This window comes from Mchenga conophoros, linkage group LG9 (genome assembly GCF_057382185.1).
Source record: "Mchenga conophoros isolate Kocher_MC1m ecotype Shallow Benthic linkage group LG9, M_conophoros_male_GT1.1, whole genome shotgun sequence".
In the NCBI taxonomy this organism is placed as follows: domain Eukaryota; kingdom Metazoa; phylum Chordata; class Actinopteri; order Cichliformes; family Cichlidae; genus Mchenga; species Mchenga conophoros.
Window position 1 is genome coordinate 2,958,461 of NC_140534.1, and position 24,171 is coordinate 2,982,631.

Consider the following 24,171-nt stretch of genomic DNA (forward strand, 5'->3'; position numbering starts at 1 on the left):
CCAACAAAGGTTATGTTACAAAGTATTGAGTTGTATTTTTGTTATTGACCAAATACTTATTTTCCACCCTGATTTACGAATAAATTCTTTACAAATCCTACCATGTGAATTCATGGATTTTTCTTTCACATTCTGTCTCTCACAGTTGAAGTGTACCTCTGGTGCAAATTACTGACCTCTGTCATCATTTTAGGTGGGGGAACTTGCACAATCGGTGGCTGACTAAATACTTTTTTGCCCCACTGTACGTTTATTACAACATCACCTGGTCCAGCCCTAACTATATTCTTTAGCAAAAAGGAAAGTTTGAAGCCTAATCTTGAAAGTAGAGATAGTGTCTGTCTCCTGAATCCAAACTGGAAGCTGGTTCCACAGAAGAGGGGCCTGAAAACTGAAGGTCATGAAGATATGTTGGGACCTGATTATTCAAGACCTTATATATGATGAGAAGAATTTTAAATTCAATTCTGGATTTAACAGGAAGCCAATGAAGGGAAGCCAATACAAGAGAAATCTGCTCTCTCTTTCTAGTCCCTGTCAGTACACTAGCTGCAGCATTTTGGATTAACTAAAGGTTGGTTTTTAGGACATCCCAATAATAATGAATTACAGTAGTCCATAAGAAGTAATAAATGCATGAACTTTAAATTTAAATTTATTTTATTATTTTACATTTAAAAATTTTTTCCTGGGGACCCTGTGACACCCCATTGAAGAGCCGTAGGCTGGATCTCTTAAGATCTCACTGTTGGGTTTGTAAGGCCATGTTACTCCTAAATTTCTCTTGTTCAAAGAGAAGATATAAAACAAAGTTCTAAGCTAATCGACCTTAGTGTTCTCCTTTTTAAAAGAATCGATAAAGAATCGAAAATGGAATCGGAATCGTGAAAATCTTATCAATACCCATCCCTACATATACACACATACATATATATACACTGTAACATGCCTCTGTGGGATAGGCATTTATCCTGGCTAATGCTATAGCTCCCAATGACAATGATTTTGTTTCTCAGAACTACTTTAACAATGAGAGATAGAAACTATTTTTATACAGCAAAACATAATAAATGGCATTTGCAATAAGAAAAATGTGTGATTCGCACAAGTAACCTCGTTGTGCTGCCTCTTCTGTCTGTGCTTTATCTTCCAACAGAATGATGGTGTTGCGACACTGGCAAAGTGCTCCATAAAATAACAAGGACAGGACATAAATCATTCAGCTTACTTGTACTTTCAGTGTGAATAATTCCCTCTGTAAGCAGCCTGTTCATCTCCTCTGTTCCTCACTCCTATGTGAGTCTGCACACAGCCGGCCTTGAACAAAATCCCCTGCTGCTCACCATCACACACCCACTGTGACCATCACCCAGGTGCCACTGTCCATTCACGCTGCTCCTAACCAAACCAACCAAGCATGGAGGGCTTTAACGGAAATAACAGCTTCCCTCGTACAGGAGCCCAGCCCGCTGACGCGCTAAATTACCTACTGACACCGAGTCGGACAATCGCTTCTTACACACACACTGAAAGAGGTGTTTACCACACAAAAACACACACATATGTATATGAGGTTCCATGATGTGTTGCTGGGTCAACCACAGAAGCTTTTCCAATCACTGTCAAGCGTCTGTGCTGCTGCAAAACTAATTCAGCCAAGGCTATGAAGTGTGCTGCGAGACATTAACAGACAGGCGGCACTGCAACAGTTTAGTGTGGCATATCTTTCTTCTTCTTTCACGGATTCTAGTTTTAAATGTCACTGCGTGACTCATTGCTGTTCCTTTGTCATCCCCCAAGAGCCACTGAGGCTTACTGCCGACAGGTCATTTTCTTAATAAGCATCAAATAGGTTTTGTCAGGCATCATGTGACTCAGTCACCAAGTGCTCGCCGCACAACGCATCGTTTTGACTCTGTCCCACTTTCTGAAGCGAGTGTGGAAAATGTGGAGGCGCTTACAGCGAACCCATCCCCCTCTTCCTCTTTGTTGTAGGGAACACAGAGAGAGATGATCAAAATTGCTTATTAGGGCATAAATCTAATGCCTGCTTCAAACAATGCCATGATCTGCCGCAGAGCCGCTGTATAGTTTGTTTGTTCTGTGTAGTCGCTCCTCTCTTGGTGCATATCTGTGTGTCGGAGGGTGAGGACGGGTGAGGCAGTGTGATGTGCAGCAGAGTCACTGTTATCACAGTTTCCCAGATCCCCCCCAAGTTCATAAGCAACACTTTGGAGTGCTCAGCTGTAGTAAGCTGTAAGTAAGTCCTAATACTGGACACAGTGTTAAATACAAAGATGCAACAGCAATACGCAGTGTGACACAGTGTGAAAGTGTTGATTTAACTGTGAAATGTATTTATTGGACAGAGACTGAACTTCAGTTTCATTTTCCCCCGTGGAGCTCGTTGAGTAATTGCGAAGAATTCGTCAGTACTGAAGAACACATAAGCACGGAAGCTCGTTAACATTTACGTTAGCAACTTCTACTTATATGTCCTGTTTTTCTCCCCAATGTTGAACAGCTTTTTTTTTTGTCTAGGCAATTCAACTAACCAGCAGATACGACACCTTCAAGGCATTGACTTTAACTGAGTTAGAGGGCTTGTGGAAAACATTGTTCAAGCTAAACAAAGGGTTAGAGTTAGCAAAGAATCTAAGAATGCAGGAGTAAGGGCAAAGTAAACAGTATCTGCCAGGTCTGGTCCAGTCAGACCAACATCTACTTTCATGTTCCTACACTAAATTAAACAAAAATGTGGAAGCAGTTTAAGAACCTGAATGCTCGGAAAGCTCCCGGCCCAGACGGCGTGTCTCCTGCCACCCTCAGACACTGTGCAAACGAGCTGGCCCCAGTGTTTTCTGGCATTTTCAACTCCTCACTGCAGGCATGTCATGTGCCTGCCTGCTTCAAGTCCTCCACCATAATCCCTGTCCCCAAGAAACCTAGGATCACTGAACTAAATGACTACAGACCCGTGGCTCTGACATCTGTGGTCATGAAGTCTTTTGAGCGCCTAGTTCTCTCCCATCTCAGGACCCTCACGGCCCCCCTCCTGGACCCCCTGCAGTTTGCATATAGAGCCAACAGGTCTGTAGACGACGCCATCAACATGGCCCTACACTTCATCCTGCAGCATCTGGACTCCCCAGGAACCTACGCCAGGATCCTGTTTGTGGACTTCAGCTCTGCCTTCAACACCATCCTTCCAGACCATCTCCGACACAAGCTTTCCCAGATGAATGTGCCTGATCCCATCTGCCGGTGGATCACTGACTTCCTGACGGACAGGAAGCAGCATGTGAGGCTGGGAAAGAATGTCTCGGACTCCCGGACCATCAGCACCGGCTCCCCTCAGGGCTGTGTTCTTTCTCCTCTGCTCTTCTCCCTGTACACCAACTGCTGTACCTCCACCCACCAGTCTGTCAAGCTAATCAAGTTTGCAGATGACACCACCGTTATTGGGCTCATCTCTGACGGGGATGAGTCTGCCTACAGGAGGGAGGTTGAACGTCTGGTGTCCTGGTGCAGCCACAACAACCTGGTGCTGAATGCCCAGAAGACAGTGGAGATTATTGTGGACTTCAGGAAGCACACAGCCCCACTCCCCCCCATCATCCTGACTGACACCCCCATCACCTCTGTGGATTCATTCCGCTTCCTGGGTACCACCATCACCCAGGACCTGAAGTGGGAGCCCACCATCACCTCCGTCATCAAGAAAGCCCAGCAGAGGATGTACTTCCTGAGGCAGCTGAAGAAATTCAACCTGCCAACACGGACGATGATGCAATTCTACACTGCATTCATCGAGTCCATCCTCACCTCCTCCATCACCGTGTGGTACGCTGGAGCCACTATCAGGGACAAACAGAGACTGCAGCGTGTTGTGCGCTCTGCTGAGAAGGTGATTGGCTGCAGACTCCCATCTCTGCAGGACCTGTACACCTCCAGGACACTGGGGCATGCAGCTCGGATCTCAGCTGACCCCTCTCACCCTGGATACAGTCTGTTTGACCTGCTCCCCTCAGGCAGGAGGCTCCGGTCCATTCGCACCAGAACCTCTCGCCATAAGAACAGTTTCTTCTCCTCTGCTGTTGGACACATGAACAATAACCGTATGACTGTTCCCACCACTAACACATGACCCTACGCTGTGTTCACTGCATCATTCCATGTTTGGCACTGATCACCACCTGCACTCATGTATATATCTTTCAACGTAGCACTCTTAATTCTTATTCTCATGTATATATCTCATGTATAGCTCATGCACATATCTTTCTACGTAGCACTTTTAATTCTTATCCCTACTTTTATTTTTTCATGTCTATTTAAGTGCTATTTATGACACTATGTTTGCACTGAAGCACCGCAGCAATTTCCTAATGTTGTAAACCTGCTCAACATTTGGCAATAAACCCCTTTCTGATTCTGATTCTGATTCTGACAAATCAAACTAGGGGCTGCTCACTACACAATTACTCTTTACAACGCACAGTAAGGAGACAGTCCTCTAATTTGAATAAAGTTCTAATAAATAGCATAAGCATAATGTTTTTCTTATTGTGTTTCCGACCCGCTGCAGGTGATATCACATTCTAAACAGCGTTTAATCTTTGAAAATGAGTTTTTCCACAGCAGCAACAATATCACAAATCTCTCTGAGGGCTCTTTTACTCTCCTATTTGTGTTTCTATAGCTGCTTTTGAGAACAGCCCCTTACAATTCAAACTGCTGATAAGCTTCACCAGCAGGCATTATTAAGACAATCAGCCCTTCTGGTCTGATATGAAAGAATTAGTGCACAAATCCTTTGCACTGGCAAGGGAAAGAAAAGCAACAATGTTCACTGAAGACATGCAGGAAAGCTGCTAAAGGATCAGAAAACATCAAAAGCTGAATAGAAAACAATGATTATTTGTATGAATGAATAACACTACATACATAATAGGGAAGAGGCCCAAGGTTTGAAAATAATCTCAGTGTGTGTCAAATAACACACACTACAGAAACAAGGAGCTCAGACAGCAGCAGCATCTTCTTCAACCAGTTAGAAGAAAAAAAACGAAGAAAGGAAAGACCATAAACAGCAAACAACACACAATGCAGGAGAGTTTAGACAAAAGTTAATTACATGCAATAGTGGGAATCAAAAGTCTAGAGTAGAGGTGTCCAACTCCAGGCCTCCTTGTCCTGCTAGACCTCAGTGCAGCGTTCGATACTGTCGACCATAATATTCTATTAGAGCGGTTAGAACATGCTGTAGGTATTACAGGTACTGCACTGCAGTGGTTTGTATCATATCTATCTAATAGACTCCAATTTGTTCATGTAAATGGAGAGTCCTCTTCACACACTGAGGTTAATTATGGAGTTCCACAGGGTTCAGTGCTAGGACCAATTCTGTTTACATTATACATGCTTCCCTTAGGCAGCATCATTAGAAGACATAGCATACATTTACACAGCTATGCTGATGACACCCAGCTCTATCTGTCCATGAAGCCAGATAACACACACCAATGAGTTAAACTGCAGGAATGTCTTAAAGACATAAAGACCTGGATGCCCGCTGGTTTTCAGGCCCCTCTTCTGTGGAACCAGCTTTTTTTCTATCTCTACTTTCAAGTGCCTTGAGACAACTGTTGTTGTGATTTGGCACTGTATAAATAAAATTGAATTGAATTGAATTCAGGTGTGTTGACCCAGGGTGAGATCGAAAACCTGCAGGACACCAGCCCTCGAGGCCTTGAGTTGGACACCCCATGTCTAGAGTGAAGAAGAAACACTCAGTGCATCATGGGAAGCCCCTAACAGCCTAGGCCTATTGCAGTGTAACTAGCAGGGGTCACCTGATCCAGCCCTAACTATACGTTTTAGCAAAAAGGAAAGCCTAATCTTGAAAGTAGAGATAGTGTCTGTCTCCTAAATCCAAACTGGAAGCTGGTTCCACAGAAAACTGAAAGCTCTTCCTCCCATTCTACGTTTAATTATCTCAATGAGCGCTCAAAGTGCTGAAGTAAAGAAGAAAAAATATTATATAGCAACCATTAACCACTTACCATCTAGGAACCATGAGTAAGCCTAAGAGCAAATTGCTCTATTAGGAAAATTAGGTACTGTGAGGTCTTTAGAGTATGATCGCGTGACACTCGGATGAGCCACTGACAACGTCTAGATGAACAGAATCAACAGTACCATGTCTGAGCAATGTTTTAGCCGATACTAATTCATCGTGTGAGTGTGAGCAGCACACAAACATGAACAATACTGCAGTCCGCCCAACAGCTACAGATGATGCTGACATCAGTGCTTTTTTCAGGTTACACATTGCTCCATCAAATTCCAGAAGCTTAGGGAAGACTTCAAGAGACTTTAGCTGAAAAGAAAATACCTTTGTAAGCAGCAGTGGTGCACTTAAAAAAAAGGTTAAAGCTGCAGTGCAGTGTGCTCCCAACGGGCTCAAAACTTTTAAATATTGATGTTATCTGGACTGTTTTACATAATGTCACTTACAGAGTAGGCTGAGCACGAACTTTATAAATGTAAAGTTCAACAAGCAAAGCAACAGAGGTAAAACAGACTCCTGAAGATGAGTGCACAAGTGCCCCACGACCCTCGGCTGTGTTCTAAATATAATCTTCCCTGAGCAGCACAGCCTGTGAGTCATTATGCAAAGCTACGCCTGGCCTGAGTGTTAAGGGAAGGCTATGGAGCTGCAAGACGGCTTGGTTCACATCATGCAAATGTTGGCTACAAACATGTGTGAGCATGCATACTTATGCACATGAACAGATACACTCAGGCACACATGCAGAAATGCAAACACATGGAATGTGTCAGGTGTGAATACTAGCACGCTCTAATATTTGTAAAGACGCAAGAATACCAAAGAAAACGTGCAGGAGCCACTGTGGTGACCAAAGTGAGCTGGTCTGTGACAAACACAGAGGAAACTGATGCTACTTCATCGTTTTTCTTCATCACACTACAAACGCAGGTGTACAGTGCATCAAAGCGCTTCATTTGTTCCACATTTGGTCTTGTTACAGCCAAAATGGATTTGACTTAGTGTTGTGTGTGTGTGTGCTCTCTCATCCACAAGCTCTCCTTGAGTCTGTGTTTTCAGTTTGTTTGTTCCTGCCCTGACCCGTGATTGGATTGTTTACCTGTGAATCACCATCAGTAAGAGCTAAGTTTTAAACTTGTGTCTGGCTTGCTGAATTCTGCATTATGGGTCCTAATCTTGCCTGTCAGTGGTGCACAATAAAGGTGCCATCATGGTCCCCTTTGACAAGAGGACAGAGCCTCAAAATAATATCCCAATATTTCAAGGAAAATGTTATTGTGTCCTTTTCAAATAAGCTATTGTCACTGATGGCACTCTGCCTAATTTGCAGCAATATAGTGCCACAGCACAAGCCAAATGTGAGCAGAAAGTAATGATTTCCCTGGACACTGTTTGGAAGGAGGCCCCGGGGCAGACCAAGGAAACACTGGAGAGGTTGTATGTCTCGGTTGGTCTGGGAATCTTTCCATCCATTTCTTTAGCTTATCCAGGGGTTAAGTGGAAGAAAATGGATGGATGGATGGATGGAGAAGTACAAACGTAACTGTGTAACACTTCAGTTTAACAACTTCTAAAGTAACCTTGCAACTCATCAGGAGCTGCACAATAAAACTGAAAAATGTGTGTTAGTTTTCTCCCTGCTTAGTTTAGCTCCTGTCCCAGTTTTTTCTTCCATCGCTGTATTTAGTCTAATCTTGTGTGTGTTACCGTTCCACTTCAGTCATATTTATTGTCCCAGACTCTCTTTGTCTCTTGCTCAAACTTCAGCTTATCCTCCCTTCATTTTTCTAAGTTCCTATGCTTCCTGGCTGTTATTCCAGTTGCTTTCGGTTTCCTTTTAAGGCATTCATCAGCTAGTAAAGGCTCACTCAGAGTCCAGCCCAGTCTGCTGAGGGTGTCTACTTTTGGGTCCTCTCTCTCCCTGCACTCCATTGATGAAAGTTTGCTGTTTCCAGATTTACCAGAAAGACTTTTCTCACATATTGTACAGATCACTGCTTTGTTGAAGTAGCTCCCTTTTTACTGAACCTTTATCAGAGGTGGACACACAGTTGTCAATGTCAGACATCTCTGGGTTTGTCTCGTGTGTTCACATTAACACATGGTGTTGCTACAGAAATATCATCATGATATGAGGCTTTCCTTAAATCATGTAAAATTTATACAGAGATCGTCGCAGGAGATTAGTTGTGCTATGCTATATTGGAATAGATCTCTTAAACTTTAAATCCAGGTGTTTTGAGTCAAGCATCCAGCCAAGCATGTAAATAATGAGTCCTAACCCCCCTGGAAGCATTTAGGAACCACAGCATGGAGACCATGGAAAATCACCGAGCGGTTTCACCAACTGCTGAGGTGGAAAATGCCAAAAAGTCACCAAACCCTCAAAGACCAAAAACCATTGAGACCAAATGGGTCTCCATAGTCCAACAGTCCTTTTGTAGGTGTAAGGTGTAGTAAGCATAGGACAACCAGTCAGAGTGTACTTATTATTCTTCATTCAACTTAGATAATATAGTGTTACTGTTTCCTTATGTATTTAAGATTCATATTTACCTAATTTCTTTCTTTATTTGACTCGTCCCTGATATCGCACTTTAAAATCTCAAAAAAACGTTGCAAATACGGACTTTTTACAGCTAAGGAAGATACACGTGTGGTTTAAAGTGAAGTTAGAGATCCAGTGATTTATAGTCAGTAACATGTGCCTAGATCAGTTTTACAGCAGGTGCTGTGAATGAATGTTTCAAGGAGGCAAACTGCTAGAGATGGGAGGTGATGTCCCATACAACACACAGCTGTTCATTTGCCCATCTGCCATCCCATCTGTGTGAATGTGAGGTTCACTCAGACTTTTATCACCAAACTTGCTATATTATGCATCGTCTTGTTTTGGAAACAAGTGTTGGTTGTTATAGAATAATTCAAGCTGAAAGATGCTTCAGCATTCGCTGCAGTCCCAGATGGAAGCCTTTCATGCTGACACTGACTAATCAGAAATGTGGCTCTTTCAGTAATGTGAAGACACATGTCATATATCTTGACACTATTTATGTATCATAACCAAAATAAAAAAGTGGAAAACTACAACAGCGGAGCTAACAGGTCTCTATCTTGCTTCACTTTTTAACACTTTGTGCTGATACCCTTTAACACCCCAAAGCAACTCCTCAGCTTAAAAGTCAAATCAACTCAGGAATCTTTTGGCGTTGAGGCTCAGAGATTCAGGCAGGCCCAAGCAAACAGGCGACGTGGAGCCTTCATTACTCCACACAGCACAGCACAGTCTTTCTGGGATTCATTCATCTGTGCTCACTCACTGTGCCAACAAGCCTGCCCAAAGTACTTATCCATAGTCATGCATAAATGCACCATAATCGACACAGGCAGGCATGCTGCATAAAATGGGATTTCCAGATTGTGTATTTTAAAGAGTACTTTATAATTTGGAATAACAGCTGCTACTAATGTTACTGTAAAGAGAAACTGACAGCCCTGAGACCCATTAGATGATAGTAGCAAAAACCTTATTTCTACCCTTTAAAAAAATAAATAGATTTTTAGGGTGCCAGCCACAGGATTTTTCTGGCAAAGGAGGAAATGTAGCTCCTGAGTCAATCCACAACCTAGACTGTAGAAAGTACTACCAGCTCAAGTCAGCTAAGGACAGATGGTAACCAAACTGTCATGTTTCGGCTGTGTGCAGGCAGGAATTGGACCCAAACGCAAACTCACTAGAAACGGGATTGAACTCCAAATGGCAGCTTTAATTGCTAAACAAAGAACGTCTACAAATCCTAAACTGAGACGAATCTAATAAAACACACACACACAGGGAGAAACACACAGCATGACGGAGATCACAACACTGACACAGAGAAACATAGGGCTCAAATACACTGGGAAGTAACGAGGGGAATGAGACACAGAAGGGGAGCACAGCTGGAGAAATCAGAACTGACGAGACAAGTGAGCAAAGTAGGATACACTCACATGAGACACAGACCTTCAAAGTAAAACAGGAAGTAGCACAGATGCAAACTAGACTAGGGGAGACAGGAACTAAGAAAATCAGAGAACAACAACAAACAGACACAGAGGGCAGCTACTAACTACTCGGAGAACTAAACAGGATACAAGAAGGCCAAACTAAGACAATAGACTATAGAATAACAACAAAGAACTAAGAGCATAATACAAAAACTCAGAGACACAAGAAACTCAAAGCACTGGCTCACCGACCCAGGACCGTGACACAAACGACCTGCAGAGGACATATTGGAACACTGGATATACTAGTCAGAAACATGTTGGGTTGATTGTCTTTAATAAAGTCCCACGGAAGAATTGTTTACATCAAAGTGTAATCACAATCACAATAACGTCATTTATCTGACACCAGCGATGTCTCCCAGTGTCCATAAGGGGTCACTGTAGACCATAAATTTGCTTCATAGCACGTCATACAAGTTGCTAATAGTAAGGCACGAATATGGCAAAGCTAGCAACAGTTAAACTAAACAGCAAAAAAGTCCTTTAACTTAATTCCTGATACAACTGGATGTAATTATTGAATAGATTATGGCCACTGCTGTTATCTCAGTGCTAAATAATCTTACCAACATAGTATCAATGTACTGAGACATAATTTTAACATGCACGAACAGTTACAACCAGCATCATGCCAATTAACTTGCCAAGGGAATAACACTTACTGATTCATTACGGCACAACTCAATCACACTAACTCAGTTACAGCTGCAGCAGCTCCTTTAGGTATATCCACTCTGCATGCTCAGCACATGGTGCGCTTGATTCTTGCCTCTAGACACCCCGAGGCAGAGCAGGTAAATTTGAACACGACCTATAATAAACCTAATTCCTTCAACTAAAACAACAGTCTGCAAGTTTCATACCCAAGTGAATCATATTCCCAGAACAATCCAGAGGATCTCTGTCACCTATATAAAAGGGTGCCCAGCATTATTAATTATTAGATAACCACTCTCTATACCCCATCACAGGCCAAGGTCACCACTAATGGGATCATCTCTCAATGTTTAAGCATGGAGAGAGGGACAAGACAAGGATCCCCACTCTCACCCTAATAATTCGCAGTTTTCTTAGAACCACTTGCCATTCCACAAAAATATCAAAGGTAATCAAACCTCTATATTAGAACACAAAATTCATTTATATGCTGATGATATATTACTGTATTTACAAGAACCAACAAATTCAGTAAAGGACATATTTCATCTCATTACAAATTTTTCACGAACATCAGATTGGTCAAAATGAATTACTAATAATACTTCCAATAATGAAGAACTCAATGATTCCTGCAGACCAAGATTTGAACTTTTGAGCTATCAAAAGCTAGGTATAATTACCTCCCCCAAATTATCACTCACTTACTCCAAATTAATAATTTTTCCTTAATGATTGCATCAAAATGTTTTCAGTCCTTAGACTGTGTTACTATTTAGCTAACCGAATAAAATACATCATAAGATGGATTCACCAGAATGAAGCACACAATCGATGGAATGAAACTTTCAGACTTCCCCTTTATTACCGCTTCAGTTATACGCCATAACTGCCTCAAAAACCCTTTGATCTTCTGCACCTTAACGGCCTGGTGAAAACCCTTGAAATCACAAACTCAAAATAAAACCTCTGTAAGGTTCTATCAGCCAGTCATCTGTTTAACAACAACAACTAAAGAACACAGTTAAGACAAAAATGTCCAACCCACAGCCCTTTACAACCACTAACACATGTAAAAGATGTTTCAATTTCAATTCAATCTGGCGTTTGGAGGTGATGAGGCAGGAGATTGGCGGATCCCGCCTACTCCCCCCCCTCCTGTCCTTTCTCTTCCCTTTATCTCTGCCTTGTGCTGGGGTCCTCCTGGCAGGCCCAATGCCTGGTCCCTGCATCCGGCTGTCTGGGGTGGGCACCTTCTGCTCTATCGGGGGATGGCAGGAGTGGTGGGGGTGGGTGGCTGGGTGGCTGGGTGGGCCCATGCAACTGGGGTTGTGCTTCAGCGCCCTGGTTGTGCTGGCAGGTGTCCTCTGTGGGTCTTTTTGCAGTACATCGGCTCCTGCAGGCTCCTTCCAGTCTTTATGTTGCTATGGTGGGTCTGGGATGAGCCATCTATTTTCTGTTAGACCTTGGTTGATGAGCTGTGGGCTCTGGTAGAGACCTTCCTGTACATTTTGTGATTCTACATGCTGGTGCACTGTGGCTTGATCTTGACCTTCATTGTTGCGGCTGCTTAGGGTCTCTGAGTTCATGGGTCATTCTCTCACCACCATAGGTGTTGGTGTTTGGGCTCTGGTGAGTCAGGTGCCTGTGACGAGAGTGGGGGTGTCCTCACTGCATGAACCACCATACTGCCTGTTGTTATTTCCTCGTTCCTGTTTTTCTTTTTTGGGATGTTGCTATGGTACATTTTCCCTTCATAGATAGCAGATGGTTGTTTGCGGCCGAAACACCCAATGAATCGGGGTTACACAAGTGATGATGTCTCGTATTGGTGGCAAGTGGTAGTTCATGTCAGTCTAAATGAAGAATCATATTGTCACATAAGGGCTGAAACACCAAAGTAGTTTGAGTGCTTCTCCCACCTGACTGAGAACCTTCACAGACATATTCTCCCACCTCCAACCCACTCAAAAATTGTGCTAGTTATTCTAGGGATTCTAGTTCTATCAAGCCCTCTGATTAAGATGTGGGTTTATGAGATTGGGAAATCTTTTATTTACATTTTCCAACTGTTTTGGAAATAGGATTGTGCTATAATTTTCACTGTTCACAAGTGTAGCTGTTCTAAATTTTACTATGAGATTGAGCTGAGAAAGGAACCAAATAGGCTTAATTCAAAATAACAGCATGTCATATTTTCACCCTCTCAGCCCTCCATGGATTTATATTTCATTTGATCTTATTTTACTTTTGGTTGAGTTCCTTGCTGCTTCCTCTGACAAGCCTGTCTTTTTCTTTTGCCAGGCGCAGTGATTAGTAGTTTTTCAGAGGGCAAAGCACTATCCTCGTCTTGTTTTATTTGTATAATTGAGCTGCCATTTGCTTAAGACACTTTTGTACCTTGTAGCAGAGAGAATTACAGAGTTAAAGTGAGGCTTTTAGTTAAGCTATCTATCTCCGTTCTATAGCCTCTACATTGTGCTAATGACGTGTGCTTCATAATGATGAAGTTCTTCCTTCTTGCTTTTAGAATAGCTTTTCCTTTGTTGGATAAAATATTGTTTTTGTGGCAGTTCTCCTCTTCGAGCCAGAGCCTCGGTTTTAGGGTAAAGCAATTCTGAATCTGCATTAAAGTCATTCTTCTAGCGGGGATGGTGTTGATTCTTAACCTTCCTCTCATGTTAGCTTTCTGTTATCATCTCTTATGTTAGCGGGTCGGTTTTGACCCGTGAATTAAATCAGCTATAAAATATACTAAAAACAATAAGTTATCATCCAATTTGTTTCTCATCTCTTGGTTACCTTGTTAGGCTTCCTTATCCATGAAAATGTTGGTTTTAATACCTTTGGCGTGGGCCTCTGGGTCTTTTTTTGTCACTATACCCCTCGATTTCAATTAAAAAAAACTGTAAAATTAACCTCAAGAGAATCATATTAATAAATAAAAGTTTTCTGTGTTACCTGAGTATTACTGAGGGGTATAGGACACATCTCCTAAATAAATCTGTTTTATTGATTTTTTTCATTTTAAGATTAATAACTAAAATGACATCGATGGTGTTACGGGTCAATTTCGACCCATAGACATTTACATCAAGAAAAGACAAAAAAAGTTTGTTTTTTTAGCAGTAGACCTTTAATATAAACTGAAAAAAAGAAAAAGTCCACTCCTCCTTTGTTTTGGGTATAGCCGTGGGTAATTGTGGGCTTTTTATCACTTCCCAATGATACAGCTTCACCTCAGTTTCCTTTGTGAAGTTCTTGTCCATGGTCATATCTGGTAAAAAATAAAATAAAATATCACAGCTGATATTGTGATCCTGCAGTCCAGTGGTCATATGGAGGACCACACATTTTCATTGTTTCTTCTCAGGGGTGCCACTCGCAGCTTTGACTGTGAAAATCTGTACATTCCAGGCATAGTTGGTTTTTGCATCACAGGCTTCCCAGATTTTTCTGCCGTTTTTCCCTTGCTTACTGGGTATATATTGCCGGAAGGGGCATTTTCCTCAAAAAGTGGACAAGACGTTCATCCACTGTCACTGGCCCTGGGATGAACATCAGTGGAAGAAGCTGCACCCATCTCTCCCAGACATCCCTGATGGGAGCAAGCTTGTCAGACCTCGGTCTGGTCTCTCTGTTGTCAAATCTGAGGACTCTTGAATCAAAATGATATCAAATGTGTGAAGTGACATCGTTGCCCAGAAAATGTTTCTGCCTGTCGATGCATCCCATAGACGATCAGTGGCCTCATTGCAGCATCTGTACACTCCAGCAAGAACAATGAAAGCATCCAGGTATTCCTCATCATGTCGCCATGGACTTTTTTTTCCTTCAAGGTTTATCATAGTAATGATGATTCTTTCTAGTGACAATGGCATAAATATCTCAAAACATCTCTTGATGTCACTGACTTTGGTCAGAGCAAACCTTGTGATTCCAGGGGTCATTTTGATGACATTTGCAGCAGCTGCCCTGCCATGTACATCATGAGGTACTGAGCTCCAAAAGATCTTACCATTTTTGGACTTGAATCTTTCAGCCGGAGTAGCTTCAGCACCAGCGACCTCCACCTCTGATCAGATGTGTCTGTGTCTTCTGGATGATAGTCCACATTGTCTTCCTCCTTAGAAACCTGCCCATCTGAATCGCTATGCTGCTCTGTGTCCTCTCCTTCATTTTCACCAAAAATATGATCCTGAACTTAGCTCACTGTGAATCTTCTTCTCATTTTTTGTATGCTGCAAATTGTAAATGTGCACTCTGGAAGTCAAATGGCCACTCAAATAGTGAAGTCACCTCACATGCCCGTGTTTATTTTGTTTTGTTTTTGTGCGGGTATACTGCAAAAAACATGCAAAATAAGAATCCCCTAAAGCTCATATGATTAGGAGAGGCGCTTGCTGTAAGCGTTTTAGCTGACAGTGCACTTATGATTTCAGTTTTGGCTTTAATTATTGCTTTATACTCATAATATTATACCTGGGTCGAAACCGACCCTAACAACACAAAGGTCATAATTTCAACTAGGGCATTTTATAATTTAGTGAAAATAATTTTTTTTATTTTATTTTGTAGAAATAGAGATTCCTGACAAAGTCAAAAAGCCTTGATACAATAAACAAATGTATGTGATTTTTTTATGCATTTGAAATTTAAAATGGGTCGGTGCCGACCCTAACACGAGAGGAGGGTCTTAATGTGGCACACTTTCATCACTTTACAAAACCCCTCTGCAGCTAAAGCTCTTCATCCTTCTTCTCCATGTTGCTGGGAAAAGACAACTTTATCATAAAGTCACTGTGGAGCACTTTCATAACTGACATCAATTAACACTAAGACATGAGCTTTATTCTGATACACTCTGGCACTGTTTAACGCAAGACAACCAATTCCAATATAAGATAAAGGGATAAAAGGAGCTTTAGTCTGCAATGAGAGGACTGTTAATGTTAAGGAGCAGCATGAATAGTGTGCTGAATGTGTAAATGCAAGGATAAAGCCAGGCCCCCAAGTGGATTCATCCCTAAGGAACTATGTAATACTCCTCAGTCTTATCTCCATCTCTCAATTACCCATCAGAGAGAAGAGGCCAACCTGCGGTGAATGATTCTTACACACTGACTCTGTTACTCTGATCTTCTCCTTAGCCCTTTTGTGTGACGTGTGAGAAAAATATTGCATTGAAGTTGGATATTATCGCATGGGCTCTTCTTCTTCTTCTTCTCTTTCGCTGCATCCTTTAGTGGCCATCCCTCTGTATGTCCTCCTTCACTACATCCATGAACCTCCTCTGAGGTCTTCCCCTCCTGCCCTTCAGGTCCATCTTCATCATCCTTTGTCCACCATTCAGTATCCTTCCTCTGCACATCTCCAAACCATCTCAACCTCTTTAACTTTGAGCTGTCCCTCTGATGTCCTCTTTGCTTATCCTGCCCATGCTGCTCAGTCCAAATGAACATCTTCAGCTCATGTTGGGATCTTGGTGTCTGTCTAAGAAAGCAGCTGATCGAGGCAGCTAACAGGAGTGCAATGGGAATCAAGCTGCCAGAGAGACACTGAAAATTGCAAAAAGGTTTTGGAAGAAGCCATGTATGGGTCATGCCAGGTTCTTTTTACAGTGGTGTTGAAACCCAGGCTGGCATGACAGAGCCCCAACCTGTGTAGCTGATGGGGGCACTGGCCCAGATGGTGTCTGAGCTGGCAGCTGTGCATCTGAAGCAGTTGGAGGAGGTACATGCCTGGAGCAAGCAGCAGACAGAAGTATTGGAAAACCTCATCACTTGTTCTGGCTCCTTGCTGACTGGAGGAGGCCCAGGTGGCAGTTATGAGCCTCCACGCAACAGCAAGGGCACCCTTCCTAAATTAGATGGACCATCCTAGACTGGATAGACCATTGGTGCTGGTTCCGGAACAGTTTGATAGGGTTGCAGACAGCCCTTCGCTTAAGTGAGGCGACTGCATGAAGCCACGGCCAGGAAGCTGCAGCCCTAAGTAAACCTCAGCTGCTCGACACTGTCGTCCAGGAGCAGTTTGTCTCGGTCAGAACAGTGGAGTGAGTTCACTGTCACTGGCTGGCGAGCCTCAAGCAGCTTGGGTGGAACCACCATGGGAGCAGCTGGGGCAAGCAGCGACCAACTGACCAGTCCTGGCCCAAAGGAAGAGGCACCCGGTGGCATCACCAGCCCGGCCAGTGGTTATGGAGCTCTAGCCATTTCCTCCCACTGGAAATGGATACTAACCCCTTCTCTAACCCCTTCTCCTCTGTTGTTTCTCTGCAGGTCATGAGGGCTATGGAAGTTGTGCTCAGCTCATCGGAGCAGCACAAGCATCAGAGCAAGAGTGCTGGAGATGTGGGCGACTAGTGCACATCCGCCAGGACTGCCCGTTATTGGAGGTGAAGTGGGTGTTCCGCGTCGCCCATCCTGAGACATCCTGCCCCAGTCCAGGAGACGAGGGTGCCAATGGTCACAACAAACGCGATAAACTGATCTGGAAAGCCAGCAATGTTGTGGGGATGGAGCTGGACTCCCTTATGATGTCCAAGGCGAGCACAATGGTGGACAATACCTCCCGCCCACACTATGACATCCTGGCCTGTCACAGGAGGGTGTTCAGTGAGAGACTGAACTTACCCAAATGCACCACTGAACGGCACAGGAAATCATTCCTGCCGGTCCATACGGGTCAAACCGCCAAATCAATGATGTAATTTTAACTGCCTTCAATCAGCCCTCACACATCTGACTCATATGTTAGAGTGCTGTTCATTGACTTCAGCATTCAACACAATCATTCCCCAGCAACTCATTAACAAACTGGATCTGGTGGGGCTCAGCACCTCGCTGTGTAACTGGCTGCTGGATTTCCTGACAGGAAGACAGCAGATAGTACGGGTCGGCAACAACACCTTTAGCTCAAGAACACTGAATACGTGGGCTCCCAACGATGTATGTTGAGCCCCCTTCTCAACTGCACACCATCACACAGCTACATCAAGTTGGCCTCAGACACAGCTGTGTCACATCAGCAACAACGATGAGACATAGTGGAGTGAAGTTAACCATCTGGCTGAGTGGTGCAGCAACAACAACCTTTCCCTGAATGTGGAGAAGACTACGGAGATCACCACAGACCTCAGGAGAACTCACACCCTGCACACCCCACTAACCATCAACAGTGCTGCTGTGGAGAGGGTAAGCAGCACCAAGTTCCTGTGTGTGCACATCTCAGAAGATCTCTCCTGGTCAAAGAACACAGCATCACAGCCTCAACCGCCATTATTGGAAAATCTCGGAAAAAATAGTCCTTCATAAATTGCTGACCTTGTTAGAGACTAATGGAATCAGCGAGAAATTCCAATCTGGGTTTAAACCACGCCACAGTACCGAGACAGCGCTATTAAGAGTTTTTAATGACCTCCTTTTAACTGCTGATTCAGGGCGCTCAGTGGTCCTAGTTTTATTTGACTTAACGATGCGGTTGATTAGGGCTGTTCGATATAACGATATATATCAGCTGACGATATAAAAACGTCCATCGTTTCATTTTACGCTATCGTTTTTTTCGTGGTGTCGCAAAAGAAACTGTTTACGTCAATATTTGTGTGGATGCCCTCAAGGGCATCCACACAAACACTATTGAGATCCTGTTTCTCTTTATTCTTTATTCCACTATATTCCAGTTGCTTCCGTACACTTTTTGGCACTTAACTACTCCCACAGTTTTCATCCGATTTTCACCGTTCAAACTTTAAAAAATTCTGCTCTTTCTGCTAATGCCGGCTATGACTTTTGGTGTTCATAACTTCTATACTTTTTGAGATATTGAATTTTTTTTGCAATATTTTTTGCCCATTTCTGCCATATCATCAGTGGCCTCACTGATTTTCCTTGCCGGGCTGACCTGTGTTTTAGCTCAGTGAGATGAGCGTCAGTTCTCAGACTTGGAGGCCCGGGTTCAAATCCCGCTTATGGCAACATTTCTTTCAATCAACAGTTAAACTTTTTTAACTCTTTTCAACACAAATTTAAGCTTTTTCAGCCCTTTTCAGCAAACTTTTCAGTTTTTTCACCACTTTTCAGCACAAATACCAGCTTTTCAGCTGTTTTTAGTAAAAACCTCTTTTCAGCAGAATTTTGCTCATTGAACTCTTTTCAGCACAAATTCTTCTGATTGAACTCTTTTCAGAAAAGTTTTTCAGTTTTTTCTGCTATTTTCAGCAAAAACCTCTTTTCAGGAGAATTCTGCTTATTCAACTCTTTTCAGTAGAAATTCTGCTGATTAAACTCTTTTCAGTAGAAATTGTGCTGATTGAACTCTTTTCAGCAGAATTTTCATCTCTTTTCAGCAGAAATTCTACTTATTCACCTCTTCTGTAAAATTTTCAGCCTTTCCACCTCTTATCAGCCCAATGGACTATTTGCACTAACACTTCCGCGTTCTATGTAGTCCTGCTCCAGTGCTTCCGGTGCGGTTAAACCATGGCGACGTTCTACACTCGATGCCTACAAGAGCTCCCAAAATTGAACATCACCGATGTTCAGATAAAGGATTTAAGTTATATGCTGCATCATATATACACAACTACGAAGGTAAGAAAACGTAAATTAACCGACAAAGAAACGCTAGCTAACGTCAAATGCAAACACTACGTTACTCCGCTATGTCCTTCATTTGATGTCAGTTCTCTACATTACATGTTTTCTTAAACGGTGTTTTATGTCGTCCTAAACTATAGTTGAGGTTTTCTTAACTAATGTCACTTTTGTAGTTAGACACTGTTATAATGGCGTTAGGTAGTTGGCTAACTATGGAGGTAGTTAACTACCTAATGCTACTCTTGCTAAGTGTAAAATATATATGTTTAAGACATGCTGAAATGAGTAATACAGAAATAATGCTAATGGTACTTGTATCTTTATTCAGTGTCCAATAAAGACAGGTCGTCAGGGGAGGTCGGTGTGAGAGCCCTGTGCTACAGGTCGATGAGGAAGAGTGAGGCACCACACAGACTAAGTGTAGGCAGGAAGCTGTGTAAAGTTGTTAATCCCCGTTCTGTGGGGTTCAGTTCATTTAAGCATTAGTTAAGTTCATTCCTAAAGGCCCATCAACTTGAATGTTTTCCTTGTCTCCCTGCTTTATCACTCCTAATTTGACTAGTCAGATAGTTAAATCAACGTGTGTTTGGGTGATCAGAAACATTTGACAACAAGTTAATACTGCAAATATACACAATCTAAGTTATTACAGTTATCAAGCATGGTTAAGTTGTTTTAATAGGGAGAGAAGGAAACACTAAGCATTCAGGAGGGTACGTAACCATAACACTGAACTATGTTCCTGTTCAGCTCTTCCATGAAGATGTTACATTTTTAATTTTCGTTCTTTCTTCTTAGATTAAGCTTCTGGATTCATCGCCGGTGATACTGACACATAGCCAGTGCTCCTGTGTGGCAGGCGCTGTTATGTGCAATCACACAGTGGCACTGCTCTTCCAAACAGCACACTACTCACAACTCAGAGTGCCGGTTGTCCCCCCTGTGCATAGCTGCACGGAATCTGAACAGCAATGGCACAAGCCACGGACAGTGGTAATTTAAATGAGGTTAAAGTTTTTGAATTAGTCCATGTTTACATATGAACAGCAACACCATCCATAGTAAATGTGTCTTCTGTTAGGGTGTGAAGCCAGGACCCATCAACTCCATGATCTTCACTAAGCCGGTACCAAATAGGATGGCCCAGACTGGAGTACGGTAATTACATTTGTAAAATTTGGTTTCACGTGTTACAAATGTATGTTGCTATTTTTTTCATACATACATGTGTCAGAATAGGTATTAATTTACATACAACATTACACTTTCTGAAGACGGCTAACTCAGTCATGTACATATACATCCCAGTCTCTAACTTATGCACCACTGTTTTACACCTTTTAGTTTTTAGTTTAGTTGTTGTTCAGTATAATAACCTTCTTCCTTACATTATTGTCATTGATGTTTTCTTTAGGAGTGGCTTCTACAGAGGCATGGTGGGTCCGTTACCAGATCCCTGCTTGTTCAGAATAACGGAGGCATATGCAAAATTTAATATTGAGGACAGGCCACTTGTGACCACAATGAACATGAGACCTGACAAGCCCCTTGTGGAAAGTGCCTTTGGGCTGGTGCAGGAGGGCAGTGTTCTGTCATATCAGCAGCCGGTTTTGACAACCCGGTACATCACACTACACCGCGATGCACCACCAACACCGCACTTGCCTCTGGAGGGGTATGACATCTTGCCATCAGATTGTGTGTTTGTGTGCTCAGAAGAAGAGCTTCTACATCTGAAAAGCTTGTCTGTAACTCTGGAAATGGCTCACAAAATAGAGGAAGCTACACGTGAGCAAAGCTCTTCGTCTGAGTGGCATCAGCTCCGCAGGCCCAGAGTGACTGCCTCTAGGTTTCGGGAGGTGTGTCACGTCAGAGGCCAGAGCTCGGCCGAGTCACTAGCAGAGCGTATATTGAAGGGAACAAGGCAGACAGCAGACATGAGGAGAGGAACTGAGATGGAGCCTGCAATAGCAGCAGAGTATAGTAGGCTAATGAATGTTAACTACTCACCCTGTGGTCTGGTCATTCACCCCATTGCTTGCTGCATCTCCTGATGGTGTTGTTTTTGACCCCAATGAATACCCCCAGTTTGGCTTCGTCGAATTCAAATGTCCCAATGTACAAAACTTTATTGACTGCAAATATGTGCAGATGGAACGTGGTACCCCTAAACTAAAAAAGAGCCACGCATATTACTGGCAAGTGCAAGGACAACTGCTCATCAGTGGGATGCAGTGGTGTGACTTTGTTGTGTGGGCACAAGAGGACTACCTAGTGCAAAGAATATACATGGATATAGATGTGCACAATGCAATCAGAGAAAAGGCAGACTATTTCTTTTTTTACATATATATGCCAAGATACCTGTGTTTGAAAAAATGAACAGTGAAAACAGCAAAAAGAAAAACAGATCCTTCAGGCTGGCTGGAACAAAATAACTGATGTTTTATTTTCAATATATTTCATGAATTCTTTTGTTGTTACATGTTACCTTTATGTGACATCAATAAACTGTTATTTAAGCAATGGCATCAATTTAATTTTTAAAACACACATTAAAACGTTGAATTTGTGCAGAACTTATTTACATGGTAAGTATTTAAAACTCCATGCCTAGCATACTGATATACATTTAGACAATAACACAACTGAACTGTAGAAAATGACAAATGGTATTTTTGATGTTACAAAAGTTCAATGTCACTTATGGTTTTAAAACGATTTAGTGATTTACTTTATAATTTTGATAAACAGTTTTGTTGAATCTGAATAGTAGTAATAGTAGTATAATTAAACAGTATTATTAACATTAAACATTTGCAATGAATTTGAATTATCAATAACTGAAACTCAACTATCGGCACTCAAGTACCAGTTCTGTAATCAAGTATTGTCAGCTGAGAAGGAAGAAATGCAACTGTAGTGGCCTCAGCTGCAGGTCATTTTCCATAAGTTACTGGCACTGGTGTCTTGGGAAAAATCCATCTTGTCTCACTTAACCCATTTTTTAACTAATGCTGTGTTCTGGTAATTTGACAGCATACATGCCACTGCAAACAGTTGGTTGATATTATAAACATGTGACATGGTAATGATGCTATCAAAAAGTTTGTTCTGTTTGATCCTCCTAATGACTCGCTCCACATGTACCCTGAGTCTGGCTATGGCCTGCGTCTCCTTAACCTGGTATGCTGGCATCTGCTTCTGCTTAGATAGAAAAGGTGGGCAGTACACTTTGCATTTACAACAATCAGTGATTAGGAAGCCCTTATCTACCATCACTGCCATGTCTTCAGTCAACTTCTCAGCAATGCCTGATTGTTTGAATAGTTCCTTGTCACTAACCGAACCAGCATACAGATTAGAGATGAATGTCACTGGACCATGTGGAGCTATGCCAACCAGGGCTTTCATCATACAGTGGGATTTGTACGAAGAGTACATTTCACTTTGGAGAAGTGGTGAGGATGGTGTCTGACACCTCAGCTCTGTACAGTCAAGGATCATCTGGGTGTCTGAGAAATCTTTGAATTCCTCAGTAAGCTTGCACTCCTTCACGTGTAAGCCAGATGCACTGAGACCCCAGTGCAGTGGCAAGAAAATTTGTCCATGTTGCAATAATGCGGCTCACTGTGGACTGGTGTATGTTAAATTGGTGTGCCAGGTCCCTCTCCTTCAAACCAACTGACAGGAAAACCAGGAAAAGAAAAAACTCATCAATTGGCTGTAGCAGCTGCCTCTGGAAGGTGAAAACAAAAGGGAAAATGTTACTCCTTAAGCTATGAACTAGTAAAATTATTCTTTTCTTGGCTAAATGTTTTGTAATGGTTATGCATACCATACTGTACCATGGGGTAAACAATGAGGTGCTGTAGTGCACAGGTGTATGTATGTAAAGGATACTGAGTCTAGCATACATACACCTGTGTATGTATGCTACTGTACATAATGTAATGTTATTGTACATAAATACAATAACATTACACCTCTAGTTCTAACTACCAACAAACCCATAACCTACCGTTGATGTGCGTGCAGGTGTCAACACTTCTTCGTTCCGATTGGCAGCTGACTTGGCTCTTGAAACCCGGATCATTTTATAGATGCAAGGCTCAATCAAAACCCAGAATGCCATCAAATGATCATAGCTTGGAAATCTATTCACGAGAGAGACATACATCGTGTCAATCATTAATTAACATTACACACTGACATAAAAATAATGTGAACTGTGACAAATATGCTAATGGCATTGCTGTATAAAATAGTCTGATTAAGAGTATTTGGTGTTGTATTTTACCTGTAGCATTAGGATATTGTTTAAATACTAAAGCATCTACATAAAACATACAATCAGCAGAGAAAAAGTAAATTTCTATTTTGTTTTCATTAAGACTGGAAAAACTTTCGAAATTTAACTGATGGTGACCTTGGTATATTTTAAACAGTTAGCTTGAATAGAACTTAGATGTACCTGGTATAGAATCGGATGTCAGCAAAACGCTGTAACCCAAATTCTCGCTGGACACGTAACTCCTGTATTTTCTTCCTCAGAGTCTCCACGTCTTTGGACAGGTCTTCTGCAGCTGATGCAGATATGTCCAATGCAGATGGCTCAGGGACTGAGCAGTAGTCATGATCTCTTGTAAGACTGTGCTCTTCTTGATCGTCAGGAGGAACTAGTTCAGGGCGTCACTCCGTTCTCTCCCAAACACTATGCCGCGGTGGTTCAACTTTATAGCCATTCCACTCAAAAAGTGTTGGTACAGCACCTTTAATAAGCCGCCT

General features: G+C 42.4%; 2 protein-coding genes and 1 pseudogene across 4 annotated transcripts in view; 1 reads left to right on the forward strand and 2 right to left on the reverse strand.

Moving 5' to 3' along the window:
- Window positions 1-24,171, reverse strand: part of plppr5b (phospholipid phosphatase related 5b) — a 139,907-nt gene that overhangs the window by 72,431 nt on the left and 43,305 nt on the right. The window lies entirely within an intron of this gene.
- LOC146566602 (uncharacterized) lies at window positions 19,312-21,848 on the forward strand. The gene is made up of 4 exons (XM_085286152.1): window positions 19,312-19,803; window positions 20,182-20,376; window positions 20,465-20,541; window positions 20,798-21,848. The coding sequence occupies exons 1-4, from the start codon at window positions 19,771-19,773 to the stop codon at window positions 21,435-21,437; spliced, it is 945 nt and encodes a 314-aa protein (XP_085142278.1). The 5' UTR covers window positions 19,312-19,770; the 3' UTR covers window positions 21,438-21,848.
- LOC146566603 (uncharacterized) lies at window positions 21,820-23,873 on the reverse strand (annotated as a pseudogene). The gene is made up of 3 exons (XR_014893799.1): window positions 23,858-23,873; window positions 23,405-23,540; window positions 21,820-23,122 (listed from the first exon to the last, which is right to left on the reverse strand). The product of XR_014893799.1 is annotated as an uncharacterized LOC146566603 (transcript).